At 32.5% G+C, this 25,909-nt stretch overlaps 1 protein-coding gene and 1 long non-coding RNA gene across 3 annotated transcripts in view; one reads left to right on the top strand and one right to left on the bottom strand.

Annotated features, from left to right (window-relative positions):
* Positions 1 to 25,909, bottom strand: part of LOC129225809 (2-Hydroxyacid oxidase 1-like) — a 104,342-nt gene that overhangs the window by 70,044 nt on the left and 8,389 nt on the right. Inside the window, exons 3-11 of one of the 2 annotated variants that reach the window (XM_054860321.1) lie at positions 25,795 to 25,895; positions 24,410 to 24,559; positions 22,468 to 22,619; positions 21,363 to 21,618; positions 16,467 to 16,798; positions 14,899 to 14,990; positions 14,648 to 14,812; positions 13,216 to 13,285; positions 9,293 to 9,859 (exon numbers count right to left, since the gene is read on the bottom strand). In XM_054860321.1, coding sequence (XP_054716296.1) covers positions 9,636 to 9,859; positions 13,216 to 13,285; positions 14,648 to 14,812; positions 14,899 to 14,990; positions 16,467 to 16,798; positions 21,363 to 21,618; positions 22,468 to 22,619; positions 24,410 to 24,559; positions 25,795 to 25,895 — 1,542 coding nt within the window. In that variant the 3' untranslated portion in view covers positions 9,293 to 9,635. Of the gene's footprint in view, positions 1 to 9,292; positions 9,860 to 13,215; positions 13,286 to 14,647; positions 14,813 to 14,898; positions 14,991 to 16,466; positions 16,799 to 21,362; positions 21,619 to 22,467; positions 22,620 to 24,409; positions 24,560 to 25,794; positions 25,896 to 25,909 lie in introns of those variants that run through there. The other variant, XM_054860322.1, reaches the window with a different exon arrangement.
* On the top strand, positions 247 to 25,909 carry LOC129225812 (uncharacterized). Its single transcript, XR_008580752.1, has 3 exons — positions 247 to 353; positions 4,848 to 5,048; positions 25,774 to 25,909. It is a non-coding gene; the product is annotated as an uncharacterized LOC129225812 (long non-coding RNA).

The following is a 25,909-nucleotide window of genomic DNA, read 5'->3' as shown; positions in this document are numbered from 1 at the left end:
TGTCTCTTAAGTAAAGTCACTTTTCAAAAGACGTCTATAAAAAAAAGTAAGGTAGTAAAGATTTTATTACCTTCTTAAAACAAATTCGCACTGTTTGAACGAAACTTTTGCTTTATTAACTCAAGAGCGAGGCTTCATGTTCTTAGATGTGCGTTAACTAAACAAACGGTTTGATAAAACCAATGAAAGGAAACGTTAGAATCATTGAACAGGTTCCTTTCTTGGACCTTCTCCATTTCTTTTTAGTTATTGGTATTAGGCGATACTAGACTGTTTTTATATAAATTCAGCTTGGCTTGCAAATTGCCATACTAGATGAGACTTGTTCCACGCTTAGGCCACAATAAAAGAAGGTATGTATTCATATTTTTACTCTAATTTTCTGCTTCAATAGTATACCGATATTACCAAAATGTTTAAAATATTTCATTTGCTATTCATACTACTGTTTTTGCAGCTGAGCTGATCGTTTAATAATAGAAACTCAAATTTTTAAATAAAAAGCACTAGTATCTGATGTAATACCTACACTATTAAAACCTGTGCTCGTCTGTTTGTCTGAAGCCCTATCTCCTTCGAACTGGCATAATGCATATCTTAAAATGTCTAACACACTGTTAAAAAAATCCTGAAATTTTAAGGTAAAAGTTAGTGGCATCCATGTTGCTTATAACTTTTACCGTTAATTCAATTAGAACAAACAAGAGTTGAAAAACGCAACGTGCGTCAGAAGGTTTGATCTCGGGTCCTTCGGATTGGCAAGCGGCTTTGGTGCCCACCGTACGAGTTGGAACATGTCGTGCGAGTGGAAATACGGTGTTATGTGCTTCGCACTATAAGTCACGTGATGTATCAATTGACGCTGCAGTCGTTTATTTTTCTTAACACGCTTTTATTAGTTTCACTTGTATGTTTGTGAGCAACGCTCCTTTGGACTTAGAACTAGTGACTTATTACTGTTAGTACATTCCACCATGTTTTGAGCGTTCGTGGCCGAGCGGTGTAAGGCGCGGGTTTTCACTGACGTCCACCTCCGGGAATCATTGGGCGTGCGTTCTAATCCCGTCTACACCGAAATTAAATTTATAATCTCGCAACTCAATTTTCGCCCATCTATTTGTGATCGGATTCTTTTAAAATTTGGAATGCAACCTCAGACCCGATGACAATGCAATATTCTATAGTCAAATTAATTTATTAACGATAAGGTTTTGTTTTATTCTAATCAACACGCTTTTATTAGCTTAATTTGTATGTTTGAGGGTCCAACTTTCCTTTGAACAAATAGCCCGTGGCTTATTAGAATTACTTACAACGTACAAATCAGAGCAGCGGAGTGTAACAATGTTTGCACATGAATTTACCAGAAAGCATTCAAAATGTCTGATGTAAATAATGCAATAGAATACTAAGATACATTCCATTATAAAAATCGAACGCACGCACAAAGATTTCATTTAAGAGTTTCAAGTGTTAGCAATATTTAGTATCTAAATCTTATTTGAAAAAAAAAAAAAAACAGTAATAAGGACTTTAAATTTTTCAGAAATAAATTAAAAACTAAAAAACACGCTTTAGTAGCAAAATGAACTGAAATGTTAAAAATAATCTTTGGATGGCAAGTATATAAAGTAATTGACCAAACACTTAATTGTATTGTAATTAAAAGAAAGCGTGGGATGCTGCCTATTTACATTTTTGCATGAATAACAAGTGGAAGAAATTTAAGACAACTGATAAGAAGCTTGATACAACGCCTTAATCTTTAAGTATAAATTATTATATCTATAAGGCCTCAATACATGTTTTAATTTTGCTATAGAATAATTAGCTAATAAAAATGTCTACTTTGAAAAAATATTTAAATAACTGTTTGAAATTTACTTTTTCCAATGGACAATCTAAGAATTTGATATTTAATCTTATAAAGTTTTGTATTCGGTTTGAGTTCTTAGTGAAGGATATTTATTTTCCTATATCTTTAAAACAAAAATGCTTCCAAAACAAACCATTTAGTAAAATCCTGAATAATCTGTCCAATTGTTTCTCTGTACAGAATTAGAATGATATTGCAGCATTCAAAAATTCCAAACTTTTTTTACTTCATTTTACAAATAAGGAAATATTGTATTCGCAAAAAAATTTTCCTCAAAAATTGACCTTAATTTCCATTTTACTAACCTCCGAATGGATAATGAGGTTTTTTTTCGACTCGACTACACGTGGATAAGTGCCTATGAACATATATACACGCGAAATATCTATAATGATGATTCTCGAGTTAATTACAACGAATTTTCTCGTGACGTCTGTATGTACGTATGCATGTATGTATATGCGTATTTGCGTATGTGCGTAGGTATGTCGCATAACTCAAGAACGGTAAGTCCTAGAAAAATGAAATTTGGTACGTAGACTCCTAGTGGAGTCTAGTTGTGCACCTCCCCTTTTGGTTGCATTCGGGTGTTTCTAAAGAGGTCTTTTGTCATTTTTGGGAGGAAATCATTGTTAATTTCGATGTCAATTCAAATGGTGCTATAATTTGGAGGGAACTTGGCGATATATCGCCAGTCTTTTGGTCGCCAAGTTTTGTCACCAACTTGGTGACAAATTTGACGTTTTTTTTTTTTTTTTTTATATATAGATCTGTTTCAATTTGGCCACTGTTGGTGATAATAAGAGAGTAAACTATTGAATCACATTAAATTGCCAGTAATGGAGAAATGACATTAAATTGGAGTAAAAGTCACGTTATGCACACATCAGCTCGTTTAAAATTCAATTACCGTGAGGCAGCCGTTTTAATTGCAATAGAAAATATTCCTTGTTTTGGAAATTTGGACATCATTGAAAATACGAACGTCAGATAAGGTAATAGCACTAGTACAGACAAGGGTCCAGTAACAGACAGTCATAAGTTTGGATTTAAATAATACGAATTTTAGGTGGGTAAAACTGATCTTACTGTGGCTCGCGAATACGGTGCCACCATCCAGTGTTATCAGAATGAATTTCATAAGCCAGTTGGTATTTACAAAGCATTGGTGGAAGGTTATGAACAGCCACCTCGAAGTGTGCTGGTGTTTAATGTTCATTTGATTTCAGTTAGGATTTAAATCTGAAAATAAAGAACTTTTGCACATTTTTGAAGAGAAAAAGGGATTTTGTCCATTACCTATCTTTTCCTCATCCAATCTATTACTGGATATCATCAGATTTATCGGTGTTTGTTACTGGGGGGGGGGGGGGGGTCGGACCTTTTTTCGAAATTGAGCTAATAAAAATAGAATTAACTGATTCAGAGGATCCAGAAGCAGACAAACGTTAGATGAGATGTAGGTGTATGCGTGAGAAATAGTTTAAAATGTTTAAATACATTAAAATACTCAGGAAATTTATTTAACCGGAGAACGATGTTTTAAGCATGTCTGTTACTGGTGCCGTTACCCTACCTTATGAATTTCATCACAGATTCAAACATAATACTACATTCAAATTTTGGTAAAGCAGTTTATACTTTCAATAAAAACTTTTGAATTTCATTGAAATAATAATATATTCACCTTTTGATGTCTTCCAGGAATGGAAGGACAAATTACTTGCAGAATTTAAAACCTTTTTAATTGCAAAACTTTATAGCAAGGAATATCACTACCATAATTTGGTTAAAGACGATCTAGAATATATGAATACATTGAAAGAAAGTTTTATTTTGCTTCCCATTGATAAGCAGAAAATAACTATGGCACTATCTGTGAGCAATTCCAATTAGCAGAATTTTGCAAGAACTTAATTCATCCTATTATTACAATAAATTGAATTTTAGCACTGAAGTTATTTTGAAACAGTTTTTCGCATACTCTGCAACTCAAATTTTTCATACAATTTTTCTGTTTCATAATGTGAGTCTTTACCGTTCATCTTCATGACATCCAAGTTCCATAAATGCCCATCCCCTGTAAATTTCCGGTTCATGTGATCAACAACAAATAGCTTTGGTCAATGCATTAACATTAAATTAAATTCTATTCTAAAGGAAAGTTACGTCTTCTTAAAGAATAAATATGTGCATTATAGTTATTTCTGGTGTATCGACAACAGCTGCGAGATTATCAACAAAATAAAATGTACACTTAGATCCATATACATATTCGATTTTGTAAACTGATTCTGCAATATTCCCGTTGATGATTTTTACACCACTCAGTTAAACATTTCTGAGGAACTTGGGATTGAAAAAAAAAATATTTTAGTAACCTTTGATATTTCTGCACGTTCAATAATGTCGTTACTTTCAACAGTTACACATCTAAACAAATCTACTGCATTGACATGAGAACCAATAATTCTACAGCTGCTAACCTTGCTGCTAACCAGCTCTACCTTTTCTATTATGAGTTCAAATACACTTAGATACAATTTTAAAAAATGATATTTTTAACGATATCGTAGGTATTTTAAGTTTTAAATAAAGATACGGAGGAGAATTTTAACCTTGTTTATCCACAAACCTTTCACTTCAATGCAGTCAGTGAGAATATCAAATCAGCTAATTTTTTGATTATTTATTTTATAATTATGAAATCGTATCTTATTATAGTTTATGTCACAAAAAAGAAAATTTGAACTTCTATGGTATCATGTATGTATGCATCATAGTTTAAACAACTTACAAAAATCTTTATCAGTATTATTATTGGACAGCTTTTTAGAGTCTGTAAAATATGTAATGATTAAATACCTTCGATGAACAAGTATTTTAATTTGCTGCTATCTTATACTAATTATTAGCCAGCAAATTTTATATTTTATCACACTTCAATTTATTCAAGAATTCTTTCCTGCAGTGTCTACAATTATAGTCTCTACCCGAATAACTGCAAAATGCCAACAGGATCCCATTCCAGCTTTGATGATAAATAACGCATTGACAGGAGGCGCTGATTGGATGTGGGCATTATGATTCCTGCCTTGATTGGTCTGATAAACGGACACGGAACGAGTTCGCTTTTGCCATTTGACGAATTTTCTGAAAAAACTAGGATTGGGTATGCAATCTGTTGTATTTTTTATATTAGTCAGCTATTTTCAGTGTTTATACATGTTACAAACACTTTATATGACACTTTAAATTAATCATGCAATTTATATAATCGTAGCAATGTTCTTTTACACACATGTTCCTTCAAACCTTTATTAATGTACATAACTTACAAAATTGGTTCACGGGCTGATTTCATTAATAATATAGTTTTAAAAATAATTTCGCTGACTTGTATGCAACTGATCTCTTCGGAAACCTGCAAATATAGTTATATGATCACTGCTCCTGCTCTCCGTCGACGAAGCAGTTTACTAGCCATTATCTATTTTTTTTACCATTTACTGCATTTTTTATTGTTCATTGCCTTTCAAAATTTTTTCATTGTTTGTTTGTTGTTTACACTTACTTTCGAGCTCACCCAATAATGAGGCATATATAAAAGAATCGAACACCAAGCCGCCTTTGCGACTGGTGTACACCGACTTTGGTGGCTTCGCACCCTTCTCACCTCCTGTAGGCGCTAGAAAGCTGGAAAACAAGTCCACTCTCCCCCCCCCCCCCGACTGTGTTCTTCGGGAGCTCCATTCCTTAGCAGCCTGTGATTTCGCGATATTTCGCCAAATTCTCCGACAGTACGTGCGACTTCATGCCAAATTTACTATCGAATCGTCTGTATGGCGCAAATTGGGAGACCATTGATGATTTTAATGGAATGGTTTTCATCTTATACATCCCGTACGTTGAAGTCTCGAGTTAAGTCAGGGCGGAATAGTTTTCTTTAGATATCCTGTACCAACGGTGTCAGTATTGACCTAGGAGACATAGACTGTCCAGAAAAGTTAATTAATGTAAATTAATTATTAATTTTTCTAATTTAGGTTTTAAATAAATAGTTGTAAATTCTTATTAATATTTAAAAAAGGGAAGGCGAGTTTGTTTGCGTATTTGTTTTGTGTGTTTTTTTCCCCTAAACTACTTAACCGATCACCATGCAATTTTGTAAACACATTTTAGGGATGCAAAATAGAACATTAATTTTCATCCATAAAAAAAGTATTAAAAGGTTTTTATTCCAACTGTATAAAAAATCATTTTTGAATATTTCATGGAAAACGGTCATATTTGTTTGAGTTTTAAAAAGCTGCACAATATGGACGTTACCTAAAGTTTGAAGGATAACTAAAACTTTCCCTAATGGTGTCGTTACCGAAATTTTAAAAGTATTTTTTTCTGAATGAGCATGTTTAAAAACATAGGATTTGACCATCCTCGTGTATATATATAATAGCCAATGATCGAGTAACGCTCCTAACGTCCTCAACAGTGAAACTCGCCCATGGCATGATAACTTTATGATATGTTTTTAGAATATTTAACATGCAGGGAAAGGCTTTATTGGGACAGGGCTGAACTGGATCCGGTAACTTAACTGTTTTAATAATAAGACTGTGTCACTTCAGGGGAATGAAGAAACGAAAGAAAACAAACGAAAGTCAACAATGAACGCTATCTACTAACGTAGGGTTAATCCACTGGAGTTAGGATTAAATTGTCAACTATGAGATATCACCAAACAGGCAGTTTCTTCGTTCTAATGTAAGAGCAATTTTCCCCCGTCATGTCTTGACGGACGATTTTCTAGTTTTTAAAATAATTTGAGAAAGCTTAATATTTTTGAAAAATTATTTTAATCATTGCGCAGATTCAGTTTTCTTTTTTACGCTTCTGCACATGACATCACAAGTGATGAAATGCCTTTCACTGTGCCATTAGCGCAGAGTGCAATATTTAAATCGCTTCTTTACTCACATGAACTGGAAACGATATGATTGATAGCAAGCGCACAGTGCAATATTTAATTCGCTTCTGAATTATCATATCCTGGAAACAGCAAGCGGAAACATTCAGGGCGCCAGTGGAGTGCGCACCGAAGTTCATTACTTATGACGTCATAAAGACCATGCCTTATTTGAAAAATCGGACATTTAAAAAAAAAAATTAATTAAACGTTTTGAAAACAACAGATTTTTCTCACTCTATGTTTTTGGGCAATCACGATTGCTTACTGTTCTCATTTGACCGTCTTTGAGGTCCGGTTTCTTTTTCAGCTTGAACCAGGGGCCTTTGCACCGGTCCCTGCAGGTGTGGCTCCTCTGGTCTTGAGCACTGCCCCCCGGAATCCGATTCTTCTGGGGGGTAACGTCCATGTCCTACAAACATGCACACTCGCACACATACATACACACGCCTACGTGCATACACACAAGCCTACACACACACAGAGACAACTATACACACGTAACCACCCTGTAGGTGGGGCAGGCTAGGGGGAGACAGGAGCCGTTTCTAGAAACAATAACCCCAATGAATAGGGTCCTGTCGCAACTCGTGATTGCGAAACACATAATTTGAATTCAAAATTTCAGAATTCAAATTTTTTTTTTTTTTTTTGCTCATTCTATTAATTTTAGTGACTAAAAGTAGTACGTTTGACTGATGGAAACAACCCCATTCTTCCTTTCAACTTGATTTCATACTCTACAACGAGGCTTATCTTCACTTTTAGAGTATAGTCTGCGGTTTCTGGTCACGGAATTGAGTTTAAATAAAGATGAATTTCTCATTGGTAGCAGACGATATTTTCGCGACGGAAAATAATTAAAAACAAGCATAAAACTATTTAAATAAAAAAGAGTTGTCTTTCTTTATAAAACATCATATGTTTCGTAAGCATATTCATTTGGTGTAAAAGAGTGAAAACTTATTTTATATATTCAAAGAAAAAGAATTAATAATGATGGATTTAGTTTATTTTTTTAAATTATCGAATGCGCTTTCTTCTAGTTTTAATAACTTTTGTACAACAGAATTAATTGACAAACTTCAGTTAAGTTGATGTATACATTTGATTTAGAATTATTTTAGTCTAAGTGTTTAAATATTTTTCTGAAATTTTCAGAACATAATTCATTAACGCATGCAAATTCATGTAACTAACAATCATCATTCTTATGGCCATGTCAACGAAGAAAGGTCACGCCTAATACTGTGTAATATATAAAGGTGACTGAAGTTTTTGGGGATTTCAAGTAAATCCAAAGAGGTCTAAATTTAAATTTTGAATCAGAAAATTGTTCTTTTCTACACATTGACGGGAAATTTTGCACTTTTTTTTGGGGGGGGGAGGGGGCTGATTCCTGAACACTCGTCACTTGAGACAACTTTTTTTATTTTTGATGTAGACCACGCAATGCCGGGCAGTGCAGCTAGTTATTTATAATAACGAAAAAAGTGATTATTTTATGTTATATAATAGCGTTATGTATGCATATATTTTTTCTTTAACTTGTTAGTTTTTAACTTGTTATAAAATGTTCATTTTGAATATAACTAGATTTTCTTTTTCTTGACGTAACTGAGTTACGGACTGACGTAACTCTTTTGTTAGAATATTTTTTACTATTTTTTATTATTATTATCACTTTCATTATTCTTTTTATTTTGAAATAAGTTCAGACAATAGCCAATGATTTCAAGGTTTTTTTTTTTTTTTTTGAAATAGTTTCAAGCAATTATGAAAAGTATATTATGAATAATATGTGTGCTTAGATAGTTAAATTTTTAAAATAAATTTGTACCTGAAGCCTGTCCTTTTTTTCTTTTGTGCTCCTATCATTGCTCATCCGAATGAAATTCATTTGCTCACTTTGGGAGTTTTTCAAGCAGAACCTTTTTATATTTTTCTGTGTAAATAAAGCATTGGCATAATTGCTTCATAGGAACTTTAGCTGTGTCTTGTCAAGTTACGATATCTTTCAGATATCTTAACTAGATTTATCATATTGTAGACTTAATTAATAAAACCATACTGTAAGTAAGTTTTTCTCTTTGTTTTTTTTTTTTTCTTGTTTGTGAATGTAACTTTACTATATCTCATTTCTCTTATATAAAGTTTTCAACATTCCCCATAAAAACGATGGATAAGGTTTAATTCTAAATTTTCCTATAGCTCAAAAAAAAAGTATAGTTAAAAAAAAGAGTTCTGTGGCTAAAACCTTTTTTTTTAGTTTTTATAAGTTTTACAACGAATTGTCTTACTCGAACTGAATTATATTTAATTATTTAAATTCCATTAAAAAACAGCAATACGATGATCCACAAATCAATTGTTTCGGAATTTTTTTTTTACTCTAATAGATTGAAAACATTACATACAAAGTAAAAATGATGCACAGACACAGAGAGAACTTTAAATTCAAAATGTCTTTATTCTGTAAAACATATTCGCAGAATCCATAAAATGATAGGTTTATTTATAATACAAATTTCAGTAATTGTAGCAAGAATTCACATGAAACTTAGCAGGTTCTTTTTTTTTTTCTTTTTTTTTTCAACTCCTGCTTGTTAACATTTTTAAAGTATGCCTTAAATAATTTTGTAGTTAAAGCTCGAGAAGTGTTTGTCTGATTTACATCATCAGAAGTGCAGATTAATTAAGAATGTTTTTTTGCTTGTTTGCTTTGAAATGACGACACTTGGGTAGTTTCTGTCTCTACAGAGACGTTTTAGTTCGTGAAACTCAGTGTTTCACCTAAAGATATGTGCGGAATTTTCCGTTTCTCTTGATCAAATTAAGATCATTTACGTCTGCGAGATCTTGCTGGTAACCCTCGTCGTAGTCGTAGCCGAATGGGCACTCAAGTTGATCTTCACGGACCGTGTTTCTTGCATCTACATCATCGGGCTTATATCTGTTGCGGAAATAATTCTCGCTGACCACCATGGTAGATGTGATTTCAGTTACATGTTTCGTTCCTGCAAAATAATCAAGAAGTTAAAAAACTGAAAGAAGGAAGATATTGCTTAAAATAGCATAAGAACTTATCCAATTGAACATTGATTTTCAACACGCTTACTTCATATGCGAACGCCTGAAATATTTTTTATCAACTATCGACGACTATTTTTTAACCTTTTGAACCAAAAACATCAGTGGGAGATTAACATTAAACGATACAGCACAACTTCGATTTAACGATACCCGATTTAACGATTTACTCAATTTAATGATACTTAATTTTACTGGTCCGGATTTGAGTGTATTAGGTGTCTACGCTGCTCGATTTAACGATATCCTTGATTTAACGATAACTTTTTCCAGCCCCTTGACAATCGATAAATCGAGGTTATACTGTACTATATTTTCTTCAGGAGAATTGCCAAAGCGAAAGTACTATAAGCGTTTTAGATAAATAGTAAAAAAACAAAATTGACCGAACATTAAAAAAAAATATTTTGTTTGTAAAAGTTATCCTTTGTGTGCACTAATTAGAGTTTCGTATAAATTATTTACAAAACTGTTTTGTCGAAAAAAAAAGAAAAAAAAATAAAAAACAATTTTTTTCGTTACTTGTTATATGTTTTTAAACAACTTAAAAAAATGTTATTTAAAATTTATTGTTTCCTTCATTACTTTTTTTCAAAACTGTTACTAATTACAAGAGGTTTGCCAATTTCCTTAGAATATTGGAAGGGGTTCGTAACGGAAAAAAGTATGGGAGCAGCTGCAATCTAGCAACATTAAATAAAAGTGTGTGATCTAAATTTTGTGGTAATATCTGAAAATAATTGAGCTAATTAAAAATTATTTCGATAAGTTTTAACTTGTTGAAATTCTTGAAGCTGAAAGTTACAGTTTTAATCAAAATCGAGATTTAAGTGTATACTAATATCGAGTCACAGAGACATGCAAGACGTGCAACTTGTTATGACGAAAAATGAAAACAAGAAGTTCCGTCCAGAACAAAACAAGCCTACTTTCCCAACACATACTAATATCGACATTCTATTATCTAATCAGTATTCTCTAAATTGGCTAAGACTGCAAATTATGTCAGAAATACCTTTTTAACATTTAAAGCTGATTTCTAGGAACAAAATATGCCTCGCTTATCTGATGAAATAGTTACGTAAAAACAAATAAACGAACGAATAAAGTGGTAGCACCTTTTTAACAAAGCTACTAACATACCTTATTCGATTTTTAAAAAAAGAAAATATTTAATCGCTTTCAAAAACAAAAAAGAGAGTTACATCAAATTATTATTGAAATAAATATGTACATTGTATCAAAAAAAGAGAGAGAGAAAGAAAAAAACAGTCGTTTCTTTTGCTCTTTCTTCCGTGTGAAAACAAAGCACCTCGGATTTTATTGTTCCCCGTTGCCGAAAAATAATAAAATATGTACATATACTTTTAAAAAGAAATAAAAAACAATAAGATAACCACTTAAAGAAATAATTTTCATCATCAAAAAAAATATATAAAAATGTCTGCGCTGTCTTTAGGTTAAAGCACAAATTAATGCAAATTTTTAAAACCAAAAGCAGAATATATTCGGAATCTACACAATATTTCAAATTTTTCGTTGACATTTTTTTTCTTTGCATTGTTACTAGTGTTGAAAAATGTTGAATTATTCAAAAAATCTTCTTAAAATAGCTAAACAAAATAATAATAATGATGATGATGAAAATATGCTCTATACATGTTCCTCATCAAGAGCTATTTCCACCAAAGTTTCTTTGAAGCAAATCATACTTAAAAGTCCGGGATCTATATAGACTTTTAGTTTCTCCGTAGGCGCTGATGTTAAAGGTTTTTGAACTGTTCAAAACTGAATAAAAAGTTTAAATTAAAAAGATCTTTTCTATACATGTTCTTCATCAAGAGCTGTTCTGTTTCCAACATACAGTTGATTCTCTATTTAAGGACCTTCAAGGGACCACAAAAAATCGTCCTTCAGTTGAATGTATCCTTAAACAGAATTATTCTTGAGCTACAGCGAAGGATACGGGAGCATGAAAAATAATGTTTAAATAGAGAAAGTCATTGAATAGAGAGTCATTAAACAAATATTTAACTGTACTTCGCTTGAAACAAATCGGCCTTTAAAAAAAGAATGAAAAAAAAAACTTAAACTTGACCCCTAGGCGCTCATGTTTTATTTATTTATTTTTTTAACTGCTCGAAATTGTACGGAAAAATTTTCAAATCAAAGAGATATTTTCTACAAACGTTATTCATCAAGAGCTTTTGTAAAAAGTTTGTTCGAAGCAAATTCGCGTTTAAATCTATATTCTGCCTTTAATTTTTCGTAGATGCTAATGTTAAAAACTTTTGAACTGCTCAAAATTGAACGAAAACTGGTACAGATCAAAAAATTAAATGGGAGTGATGTGTCCTCGCTTAGATCTTTCGAACTAAATTTTTTTTGTTCAAATCTGTCCGTTCCCTTTAAACGTTATTAATAGAGGGGATAGACCGACAGATTGACATACACATTTTCCACATCTCAAAACCCTACTTTTAAATTTTAAATTTTTCGATATCTTTTTAACTATCTAATTTATCTTTGGGATTTTTTTTTTTTGCTTTTAACGATATTTTTTGGATTTTTTTCTTTTATGCTTTCTTCTTCTTTCTTCATTTTTTGCAGGAAAATATGTTAAAAAGCTAAATTGCATTTCAATCAACGTCGCCCACGAAACATATTCAACAATAATATCATAGTATTAGGATGAATTTCCAGCTGTTGCTCAACGTGAGGTATAAGGGATTAGTTCTTTAAATTAATTAGCGGTGATTAATTAATAATGCATATACAGGCGTCCCTCGTATAGCACGATTAATTCGTTCCGTGTAGTATCGAAACCGTGTTATACCAGACTTTTTTTAAAATAACTTTTTAACTTATTTTGTACACTAATTAATTATGTACATAGTAAAAATCATGTCAATATCGTGTTATATCGAAACTGTGTTTTACCAGACTTAGAAATAATGTAAATCAAGGGATATGTACCATGTTATATAGAAACCAAGTTGCATAAAAACAAAGTAAAAACTTATTAGAGTTATCAAACATTAACAGAAAGTATTAAACAAAAATGAAATTCCATCTTTTTTAAATATAACATTGGTGTTATATCTAAACCAAATATACTACCATGAAGTAAGTTTCGTACCGTGTAATATCGAAACCCTGTTATAACAATCGTATATTTGGTACCGTGTAATATCGAAACCATGTCGTACAAGTACCGTGTTATACGAGAGACGCCTGTACATATTTTATATCAGTGTTTCAGAAATAAATATCATAAATTTACCCATAAAGGCCATGTCTCTGTCAAACTCAGCTCGGAGTAGTTGAACGATTCTTCTGACTCCACATTTACCCTGCAAAACATTTATTTAAAAAATTAAACAATACGTTATCGGAGCTATTTTTCTATTTTACACTTTTCATTATCAAATCCTTTTTTTCACTTTTCAAAGTTAGCTTACATAACTTGTGAGTGGTGGCAGAAAAACGATAAAATCAGTAGTAACATACTTAAATTTTCATAATTCATAAGCAAGTTTTTCGATTTTTAAATAATATACACATTACTAATTTAGACAACAAAAAAATAGTCAAAGACATTGTATTATAATATTTTTTCCACGGATTGTAATATTTGAGACTAAAACGTTTAAAACTGCTATTACGTAAAACTTTGATTTTCTACAAAGCTATTCTTTTTTTTTTTTTTTTTTTTTTCATTTTTGAGTTGCGTTACTATCTTTCACGGGGTGCGTGTGAAATACGGTCGAAGCTGATCGCGCCAAATAAAGATGCTGGATATATTTTCTAACTGTTTAAAAATGTCGTATTTCGTAACTGTCTAAAAATGTTTTTCACCACAGTGAGAAATCTGCATTAATGAAACTTGGAGTGACTCGGAAAACTTTTTCGTATAGATACTTGATTTTCACAGGAAAATGATATGAGCCTCTGAAATCCCTGAACGTTGTAGTAAATAATCTGTGACGTTTTGGAGTTTTCTTATAGTATTGTTTGACAAACTTTCCAACAAATAAAATGCTCTTAAAGGTCTTTTTAATGTGAAAACTTTTATAACTAATCTTAACTTTTTTTTTTTTTTAATTTTAAAAAATATGTTTCTTGGTAAAAAAAATCGTTATTTCTGGAAAAATGAGTGACACTTTTTTATGTATTCAAAAAAAGGGTTTAGTTTTTATTTTTATTAATTTATATACATATATTTTTTTTAATTTTAAATATCGACTGCGCTTTTTGCCATTTTAAATAGCTTTTGTAAAACACAATAGAGAGGCAGATTCTGTTAAGTTCATCTACATTAGTTTTAGAATTAATTTCAGTCTAAGTATTTAAATATGTTTCTGAAATTTTCAGAACATAATTCATTAACTCATGCGAATTCATCTAACTAATGATCATCATTCAAACGGCCATGTCAACATGGAAAGATCACGTCTGGTACTGGGTAATATATAAAGAGGACTGAAATTTTGGGATTTTTAAAAAATTCAAGGAGGTCTTAGTTTAAATTTTGAGTCCGAAAAATTGCACTTTTTTACTCATAAAGGCGAAATTTTACACCTTTTTTTTTTTTTTTTTTTTTTTGCCTGATTGCTGAATATGCGCCACTTGATACAGCTTTTATTTTTGAGGTGGACATTGCAACGCCAGGCAGTGGAGCTAACTCCTTATGAAAATAATTGATAGATACTAACGCTATGAAACAGGCCCCAAGTGACAGGTTTGTTGATGAAAACTGCGTCGGCTCCCATTGCTAGGGCCTTGAAAATGTCAGTTCCCCATCGCACTCCTCCCTCCAGGTACACCTCGATGTTTTGGTACACATCTACAGCTTCCAGAACTTCGGCAAGAGCTTCAATCTAAGCCAAAATTAAAGTAAGTTATAGTATTCAAAGGAACAAAATTAGAAAACCGGAAAAGAGAAAAATAAAATTTGTGTACTGACTGCAGCTGGGGCTGTGTCAACTGTTTGGCCACCACTGTTGCTAACAATAATAGCACTGACGCCGTTTTCAACGGCTCTGACGGCATCGCACCCTAAAATATATTAAATGAATTTTGAAAACATCCAATTATGAAGGCATTAGTTTTTAATACAAATATCAATATTAATTTTCAAACACGGGCATTAGAGCGTTAATAGCTTATAGAAAGTCTTGTTGATTAAAGGAACTTTTCTTATTGAAAAAATAATAATTAATTAAACTAATAAATAAAAAATGGAACTGGTTTTTAAGGATGACATAGTACGATTGGAGTTGCAATTCCTTTTTGATTTAATGTCTTTAAATATTTAGCTATTGCTTTCGATTCTAGAAGATCCTATGGATTTCGTTTTACGTTATAATTACACCTAAAATAGACACTTGCAAAAGATATATTTATTTAGAAGTCTTTTTAATACTTTCCATATGATTTTAACACAAGTTTCAGTTTTTAATTACTCTATTTTAACTACGATTAATTTTATGTAAAACAAAAGTAATAAGGCTACTATATCATATATGTATAAGTGTAAACACTTTGGACCATGCCACGGAAAACGGCCATTTTATCCCGCACGTGACGCCTCATATATTTCATTAAAAATAATAATTTAAAATGATAATGACATTTTTTAAATCCTTAACAAATTACAAATTTTGAAGTGATTTCTTAAGCAAAAAATTTCGTCCCCCTTTAAAATTGTTACTTTTTAATATGAACTGTCACGCGTGGTACATATGGTTGACTTTTTCATGGAATGGTCCCTTTACATGGAGAAATTACGATTACCTTAATAAGTCTGGTACCCAACGCACACTGGTCGTGTGCATTTAAAGTAGTTCCTGACCGAAAAGAAAAATCTTTTGCTCATACTTCAAGCAAGGTTAAATCTCAGAAAACTATAGAGTTGTTTTCCTTTCGTTAGGGACTCGGTAATGAGCAAGTTTACCACACGAATGTCGGACCGCTCAAAAATATGTTTATGAAGTGATTTATTTTCGCTTGAACTAGGTCCTTAATAGTTGAACAAAATTATAAATCTTCGAGAACATTCAGGTAACTAAATCTTTAAAACGGGTGCCCGTGTCCGATAGTCGACAATAGTCGAAGTTGGATTCAACCATGAATAATAACGGCATATTTTTCATTTTTATTTTTTTTTTGCATTTTTGTCACCTGTGGTACGTAAGCTTTATTGTACAAGCTTGCTTATTTGGTTCCCGCTGAAAAAAACGTCTAATTTCAACGCATCCTTATTGTTAGTATTGAATCCAAAACGCGTTTTTTCAAACATCTCGAAAACTTATTTCTGCAGATAATGCCGTTTACCTGCCCATGGCAGTATTGTTGTAGCTATACTTCCTCTCTTTCTTAAGAAGCAATAGAGTAGATACAGCATTATAATTCCAAATTCGCAGTGAACGAAGCTCACTGCGAATAAATAACGTATTTGTTCCCCTTGTAAAACAGGTTGTTCTGTAACATTATTTATAGTCAAACATACCAGACACAGTCATGTCAACGTACCAGTCAGGATGCCTCGAACAACGATTGGCAGATCAGTCAGTGTCGTGATCCACCTAAGATCTTCCCAACTTGCTTCTGGATTCACTATATAGTTGTAGTATTCTGAGTAGAGGAATGAACCGATGCACCTCTCGTATCTTTCATATTTCTGGTCGACCTTGGTCGTTTTGAAGTAGCCTCTGCCTTTTACGAGTTCAATGTTGGACAGCACGTGGTGGCGGCGGAAGTAGTTTCTGTTGTTACCACCGAAATCGGCGTCAATGAAATTTTCTTCTACGGCATCCAGATGTTCGAACCCTTCGTTAGATAAATCGTTTTCGATGTTAGGCACACTGAAATAGGTTTACAAAATGATGTAAAGCTCAAATATTTTTGTTCTGAATCACATAAATGAAATGCGTTCCTTGTGACTATTTATATTGTTCATCATTAATAAAGTGAAAGACATACTTGATCGTAAAAGGCCTACTGGCAAGTTCTGTCCGTTTTAGAAGAGGAAGAATACGATACAGTTTTAAAACACTTAATAATTCTTCTGTACAATGTAATTAACATTGCTGCTTGTGATTTCTTACCAGCTTGGTGGCAATTTGAAAATCACATTTTTTAAGAGCGTCTTGTCTTTTGGAGGCGTTTATCTCAAGTAGGGCAATATTTGCATCATTGCATGACGCTCGAAGACTCTTCAGAAAATCGTAGCAGTAGGTTCGAAAATTCGTTCCCATCTCCCACACTTTTCATGATCTTGCACCACCCATATTTTTTTATTCCTCTAACTGCAAACATATTTGGCAGAGAAAAGTTCCAACTGTAAAAAGGTGTCAAAACAGCATTCTTCACCTCCAAAAACAAGGCGCTTTTCAAAATTTGGATAAACAAATTGCCTTCACGCTAGCAAGAAGTCGTTAAAAAAATAGTAGGAAATAAATCGTATAATATGTATTGTTTCAAATGTATGTATATGTTTCAAAACTGATTGTCTATCTCTTTTCAATTACCGGGAGAACTTTCTGTTTGTCCAAATACATTAACAATTGCATGTAGAGCGAGTGCCCAAGTTTTTAGAAATAATAAATTTTCTTCCTTTGGGAAGCTAGCAAATATAAACTTTTATGAGTTGTATTCTTTTCTTTTTTTATTTTTTCTGTTTAATGTCTTGGGCAGAAAACTGACTTCGTTGCTACGCCAGGCGTTATTGCTACATGCATCTGATTTTCTTATCAAACAAATACCCCCCCCCCCCTTAAATATCAGAAAATAAGTTGAGTAAAAAGCATATTTAAATTTATCGCGGAAATTCATGAGAGATTAAGTAAACGGTGCTTCGACCCAAACTCTAATGCTTATTGTATTTACCAAACTAAATACTTGAATCTCAGTAGACACCTTAGACAGCCTAAGGCTATATGGTAAGAGGTGGGGTCAAGTGCAGAAAACTAGGCCCTTAGAACCATAGATTGAATCCTTCTCATTGGTGAAAAAATGCTCCAACCAGCTGTTTGAATGTGTGACCAAGGGCCGAATCTTCTGGTTAATACTGGTGTTAGAGAATTTCTCTAGCAACCAAGTACGAGAACACAAATAATTTTAAATAATAGTAGCGACTTCATCTGGAAGTCAAAACAAATTTGCAATTGTAAAAACTTTTTTTGCAACATCCAAAATTCAATTCCGTTTAAATTAGAACATACTACACGTTCTAGCACTAAAATTAGACAATTGTCGTTGGAACGAAGTTTTCCAGAACAATGTATAAGCGTAAAACAAAACATAGTTAAGTAACTAACTAAAATTTAAAAGTAAGGTGCGTGCGCCTATTAAGGTCATGTAGACCAACAAGGACAAATCCCCATTTTTCTATGAAGGATAGCAAAAATCCGCATCCGTTATAAACACGCAGTTTGTTACGAACAGGCAAAAGTGTAGAAATCCTTGTTAGAAATGGGTCTGGACCAAATTGCATGATCTTATTTTGCAATAGATTTTGGTTTCTACATGGTTCAATGTTCAGTAGACCCTCGTTTTACGCGAGTTTATTTTACACGATTTCGATTGTACGTGGTTTAAGATTTGACACCTTTCTTTTATTTTACGCGGATGAGTTTCGGTTTTACGCAGATGCGGCAATGTAAACAGATAAAATTGTCCCCTCTTTCAAAATCCAAATTCTTAAAGATTGCAGATTACACATAATAAACTGAATTTTGGCGTGCTAATAATCGAGCTTGGGCCACTGGAGACATTTTATGCGATTGATTCCAGAGCTCTTTCCAGAAATAAAATTATTAAACTCACACAGTTCAGAACTCACTGGAAGAAGAGCTTTTAGGAGTGACAAAGGAGGCCCAAAACCAACGCAGATACCGACGTTAGAGACCCACAACCAAAAACGTTCATATTGAAAATTTTGAGCAATTCCTAAACAATAGAAATGCTCTTTCTGATTCGTTAGTGAAGGAAAATTCAATCATGGAAATGACGAAAGTGATCTTTACAGAGAAAAATTCTTAATGACTGCCAAAAAACTATCATAGCCAGCTCCTCTTTATAAACAGAAAACGAAATTAATGTATGTTTTCTTTATGCATGTTGTGCATAATAGTCGATATAAGTCACTAGAATGAAGTATTTTGTTATCTACGGAACCAAACCCCTATTTTAACACTACTATTAGGTCTCAATTTACGCGGTTTCGATTTACACGGTATTCCCGTGGAACGTAACCCCCGCGTAAAACGAGGGTCTACTGTAGTTTAGCAATGTAAAAATGTTAATTGTTCTAAAAAGTTTTTTTAAGGAAATTTATCGAATTGGGAAAAAAATGTTGCTCTAATATTTCTTCCTGTGATTCGATAACGCAGGAAAAGTAGACTGTAGCCCAATAAGGCCATGATTGGCATCATTAGGATTCCAGTGTCTTTATTTAGACACAAGAGGGTGGGGTGGATGATATAATAAAGTGCTTCATATGCTCCACATCTGTGCAAAAACTGCTCAGAGGTGATCAAAAAGCAGAAAATAACGACTCATCAGTGCCGGAACGAGACGATTAACTTCCCTCCATTCCATTGAAGTAAATATGGAATTTTTGTTAATGTTTTCGAGTTTGTCGAGTGAGGCAGTGAGAAGCAAAGGGATGTTATTGCCAAACTTAAAAATTTTTAGATATCCGGTACAAATAGTAGGCGAGCCTCTCATCTGTTTTGTAGCAAGATATAGTACTAGTAGTCCTGATAGGTACTGTTATACAGCATGATTTAGAAAAACTTTTCAATGAAAGTCTACCAAGATCAGGAGCTTCAAAGGAGTTTTACTTGAATCTTGAAAATGCCTACTTACATCCCTTTGCTTCTTACTGCCTCAAATGTGGTTTCAATCTCCTTTTTTCTTTTGACAATAAAGAGGTTCCAATTTTTTTTAGTTTGATATTTTTTTGAGCAATCACGATTGCTTATTGCTTTCATTTGACTGTTTCTGGCGTTCCTATTATTTTATTTTCCCACCGCCACCCTCTGCACCATCACCATCGACCGGCTCCACACGATGTTGCTCCTATAGCGAAAGCCGTCTCCAGGTTGCATCCATGTCCTACACACAAGCGCATACATACAAAACTACACACACACACATACACGCACAAACACATACACACACGCATATATACAGACACCTACACATACACACACACACAAAACAATACACACACAACTACCCACACATTCATGCCTGCACACAGACACATATGCCTACGCACACATACACATACCCCCCCCCCACCACACATTCATACACACAGCTACCCACACACTTATGCCAGCACACAGATACAAACACAAATGCCTACCCACACATACACCTTACACACAAACACACATACCCCCCACATACACACAAACACACACGCCTACATACACACACTCGTGATTGCGAAAAACATAATTTGAATTCAAGATGTCAAAATTCAATTTTTTTTTTTTTTTTTTTTTTTTTTGCCTTTTTTCAGAATTGTTTTTATTTCGGAACTTTGTTCCTAATAAAACCTATTTGCCGTTTTTTAACTGCTGACAAGCATAATTTAAGTTTTCACGTGGAAAGATTTTTTTCTTATTTTCATGAGTGATTTGGTGAATGTACAAAACTTGGAGCCAGGACATTAAAATATTAGGTCGTGAACCTAAGGTTGACCTGATCTGATGCAATTAGTGTTTCGAATTTTAAAATAGTATTCAAGTACAAAACAAAAGTTTGTTTGTTCGTCTTGAAGCAGTTAACTGACAGTTGTTATAAATCATTTATATATATATATATATATATATATATATATATATATATATATATATATATATATATATATATATATATATATATATATATATATATATATATATATATATATATATATATATATATATATATATATATATATATATATATATATATATATATATATATATATATATATATATATATATATATATATATATATGTATGTATATATATATATATATAACCCTGGCTACATTTGTCGCATTTTGATTACATTTTAAAATTTACATGTTAATAAATTGCTGACACGTTTTGCAGGGCTTCAAGCAACCCTTTTCCAATGCAGAAAAGTTGTAGCTTTTAAATTTAAAGTCAACCGACTTTTTTCCTCTTCAAAACTCCATAACAAGGATTTGCTATACTTCCTGAAATTTGAAACATATGTAACAATCTTTATTCTAATATTGGTTCCATGTCTTCGTCTTAACTCTTACTAAATTTTATACCATTCGGCCCAGTTATTACCATGTTGTATCAATTTCATTTCATCTAACGATAGATAATGTTTAATATATATTTTACGTGTATTATAGATATTTATTAATATATGTTATATATTACAAAACTTACCGAATATACTCAGGCAGGACGAGATGATCATGGGAAGATTGTACAAGATTTGGAAAAACAGGCCGATCAACTGAGACAACAATGGCTCTGTATCCTGCTGCCTCTGCTCTTTCTATGATGCTTTGAATGATGCTTCTATCGAAAAATATGAAGGTTTCCATCCACAGGTTGGCATGAGGAGCTCTCAATGATATTTCCTCCAGATCTGTACTGGAGAAGGCGCTAACGATGTACGGAACACCCTCGCACTCCGCCGCTGGAAATAATGAATCCTTTTAGATTCCAGAGTAGTACAAATTGCGCCTTCCAGATTTCATGTCGACAAACTAAATTTTCAATTCCAGTTTATCTGAATAAATTGCGACTAAAAAATAGGTTAAATGTTTTACCTTCAATCACGGATAATCAATGCTTATCATTACCTAGATTTCTCCCGTACACCCTGCCGAACAGTATTAAATTACTAATTACCATTCTTTGCCACAGAAAGCATGAAAAGAGGTCAAACACTTTTTATGGCACGAATCCGAAAATGTCCTAGATGTCCAACAAATGCAAAGTAAAGCAACTATATTAGGGTTTCTTTGAAATAGGATCCTTCTTGTAAGATCTGTCAGGAATCTTAACATCACCACATGAAAATGAAAAATTTCATTTTACTGACTATTTGATTCTCCACTAATACTATGAAATCAGTCTAAATATTTTTTTTTTTCGTTCTTGACTTTTAACACCTCCAAAAAGCATCAAGAATGTAGTTAATTTTACAATACATTTTTAAATGTTTTAGGAATTTTCTGAATCCGCAATAAATTTTAGGGCAGTAAAAAATTCATAAATTTATTTTTAACAGTGCGAGATTTTGAGCAAATCGTAACGTTCGGCTTTTATATGAGCTATTTAATGTTCCTGAGCTCAATGAAAACGCCGATTTAGTCTGATACGAGCATTTAAACCATACAATATTTTTTTCCCCCTTTTCATCTTTAAATTACATTACAGTATTTTTAAGTAACTTGGACAGATGACCTGGCTTATTGAATTATTTTCCCATTATAGTGTACGATAATTAATGGTTCAGCAAAAAAAGGAGCTTTAATTTTACCTCTGGCTATTCCTATTTCACCATCTGGATCAGCGTACTCCATTACACCGTAAGAAACCAATCCAAGTGGGAAAGAACAATCATCTCCTAAGATTTGAGTTGTAGTGTCACGAACACCAACACCTCGCAAAACTCTTGGCCTCAGACGCAATCTGCAAATGGAAACAGAGCAAAAGTAGATGGATGCCTATGGATGTCATCAAGGAAGCATTTAATTTACTGTAATACAAAACTGTGCCATCATCTTATTGCATTATACAGAAGCTATTATTTATCTTTGTGCTGATGATTACTGTTTGCTAATGTCTCCTTAATTTATATGGTCCTTATGTATTGGTCTAACGACAGATATTACATTAAAGACTTTGGCCACGATTGTAGTAGAGAATACCCACTAAAGGTGCGAAAAAACTATTATTACTGAAATACAGTAAGCGCCGCTTAATGTGATCACGGTTAATGTTATCATTCGCCTAAAGTTATCAGAATCACGAAGTCCCGGAGCTCTTGTATGTTAACACACGTTAAAAAAAAATCGGATATTGTAATCAGCGTCTTCGTTTATTGTTATCACTTTTTCATAAACTTTCAATTTGTTCCCCGTTTTTGTTCCTCAATTAACAGAAATACATAGGCAAACCCTGACGAGATTAACTTTCTGTGTAGCATTTTGTGATTTTCAATAGCAGTTCAAAATTTTTCTAGGAATGAAGCAACAGAAAGTTTGCCCCCCCCCCCCCAGTGACCACAGACTCCCCCTAAGAAAACTTTCTTTTCCACTTAAAAACATTCAGTCGCTGGACATGTTGCTGGCATTGATGTAGGACCTCCATTGTTACTATTACTTTGTAAACTATTAAAGAATTGTGTCGAGATTGAAAACAAAGCGAAGTTAAATTAAAATTTAAACAACAAGCAAAACTCTGCTGGAAAAGATAGAAAAGCTGAATGTACTTTGAAACTTGTTCACGAATGTTAGGGAAAACGGTCATATTTTACTTCACCTATTACTAAGTGATTAAAAATTGCATAATTTTGCTTTAACTTTTTATAATTCAGATATTAATTTAATAATTTAGAATTTAAAACTGCGTTCAGTTGAATCTTTGTGATTTTAATTTGATGTTGCCAAATTAAATGCACCTAATTGGAAAAAAAAATCATTATTTTGTGTCTCCTGGATTCTTTTCGGTTATTGTTATCTGTCGGTTATTGTTATCAAATTATATTTGTCCCAAAGTGATCACATGAAGCGGCGCCTACTGTATCTCCCAAATAAATACAGGAACAAGTAAAGGAAATTTCTTAATCGAAGCAAAATATATATATATATATATATATATATATATATATATATATATATATATATATATATATATATATATATATATATATATATATATATATATATATTTAGATGTTATAAGTTTAGCCTTAAAAAAAAAAAAAAAAGAAGGGGAAGTTTTTCGCTAGTTATAGTGCAGAACTGTAGATCAAGCTACTAGCGCAGGTCAATACTTCCAGAGTGACGATGAAATAAAAGAACAGGGGAAACGCATTCTCAATGCGTCAGCAGAGCACGTCAACTGAATTTTTCGATATTAGGATATAGCAATTGGAGCACCATCTTTAAAACTGCGCTGGAAAGATGGCGATTGTGATTGAAACAGACCAAAGTTTTTATTTCCAACGATGTAAATGTCTCTGTGAATAAACAATGTTACCTGCTTGTAAAATTGATATGAACCTCATTTCTGGATCAACCCTCGAACATCTATAATTTTTTTAAGCTACGATATTTTACACACATGTGTTCCAAAACAGCCATGCTTTATCACTACTTCGAAACCAACACTTAAGCGTTAGTATTTACAAATACTTATAGTTATCCTAATCACGTGTTAATTTATTTATTGTTTTTAATGAAAAACGCTTATAATACCTTTGGAATGCACGTTCATTTTCAAAAAGAGTAGTTTCGTTGTCTGAGCCGTGGTTGAACAAATGTCTTCGGACTGCATCCACTTCTTTCTCAGCGAAACTTTGGAAATCTCTTACAGCAAGGAAATCTTGGTACCTTCTTGCAATGTATCTAAACAAACATGGCACATACATTATAAAATTCACATCTGTACTCATAAAAGTAATGGATAATTTGATTTTACTTTTAATTTTACAAGAGCAAGTCATGAACTCTTGAACATTCTCAATTTTAACTCTTGACATTTCTCAAAAAATTTTAATATTCCAGCCTTTAAACCCTCCCCTCTCCCCTAGCTGGGCATCCCTGACCTCTATTGCATTTCATTTCTCTGTATAGTGATCAAAGTTATACTCGCACATACAAGTATATTAAAATCTTACGTAATTTCATCTTTTATCTTAATTGTAGCTGTGAATGTAATTTTAATAAATATAAATAACACGATAAGTTTCTTTACTGAAGAAATGCGAAATCACTCGAATGCAGTAGGTGGTGTTTCCAAGATATTAAAAAAAAAAAAAAAAAAAACAAATATCAACGTGAAAAAAATTTTTGGACGTGGAGCTGCTAGAAGCGAGTCCGATTGACTCTCTACTTTCAAACCGAAAAATAAATTTTCGGTTGTCACTGACAAAACAAAAACAAAAAAAAACTAGAAAAAAAAGATCGTATTTGCTGAATTTTTAAACACTTGAGGCGGTGCCAAGAGGTGAAAAAGCAGATGGGGGAATATGGTCATCGTATTTGCATTCAAAGGGTCATTTCACTCATGAATCAGTAGTAATGCTGTCAGAAATATTTTGAAAGGTTTTTTTTTTTTTTTTTGCAAAGCAATGGAAGATTTTTTTTGCATATGTTTACTTAACATTAGATTACTTTCTAGAGTGAATACCGCAATCTATTTAAAGATTTCAAGAAACTTGGTTTACTGAAATTAATTTAAACTTTTTTTCGTTTTTTTCATAGAATTTTTAAATTAGTTTTATGCACTTGCACAATGTGTATAGAAGTTTTTTTCCAACATAAAGAAATGTTTCCGCATTAATTTTTTAATAATAAAAGACGGTTATGAAAACTGAAAGTAATTGCAGCAAATGATATTCGCAACTAGAATTTCAAAATTTGAATATATTCACAATTCTAGTTTTTGTTATAATCGTAATGCATGCTTTTAAAAGATAATACTATCTATTATATAATCTATCTAGAGTAATACTATCTATTATTGATTAATAAAAATTCATATGTATTTAATGTGTAATATTTGATCCTTCTAATACATGGAGCAATAAAATGAATATTTTTAATTTTGTATTTCGCAGATTTGAACCTAACATACGCACAAGATGTCATCATAGTAGTCATTGTCATCCAGACGACAGTCACAGTCATCATCCCATTCGATGGGTCCTTGGTAAACTGAAGAGTCGTCACTTCCGCTGATCTGAAAAACAATAC

Source organism: Uloborus diversus, chromosome 7 (genome assembly GCF_026930045.1).
Source record: "Uloborus diversus isolate 005 chromosome 7, Udiv.v.3.1, whole genome shotgun sequence".
Classification (NCBI taxonomy): domain Eukaryota; kingdom Metazoa; phylum Arthropoda; class Arachnida; order Araneae; family Uloboridae; genus Uloborus; species Uloborus diversus.
The sequence above is the reverse complement of the archived record's forward strand: the minus strand, read 5'-3'. Positions and strand labels throughout refer to the sequence as shown.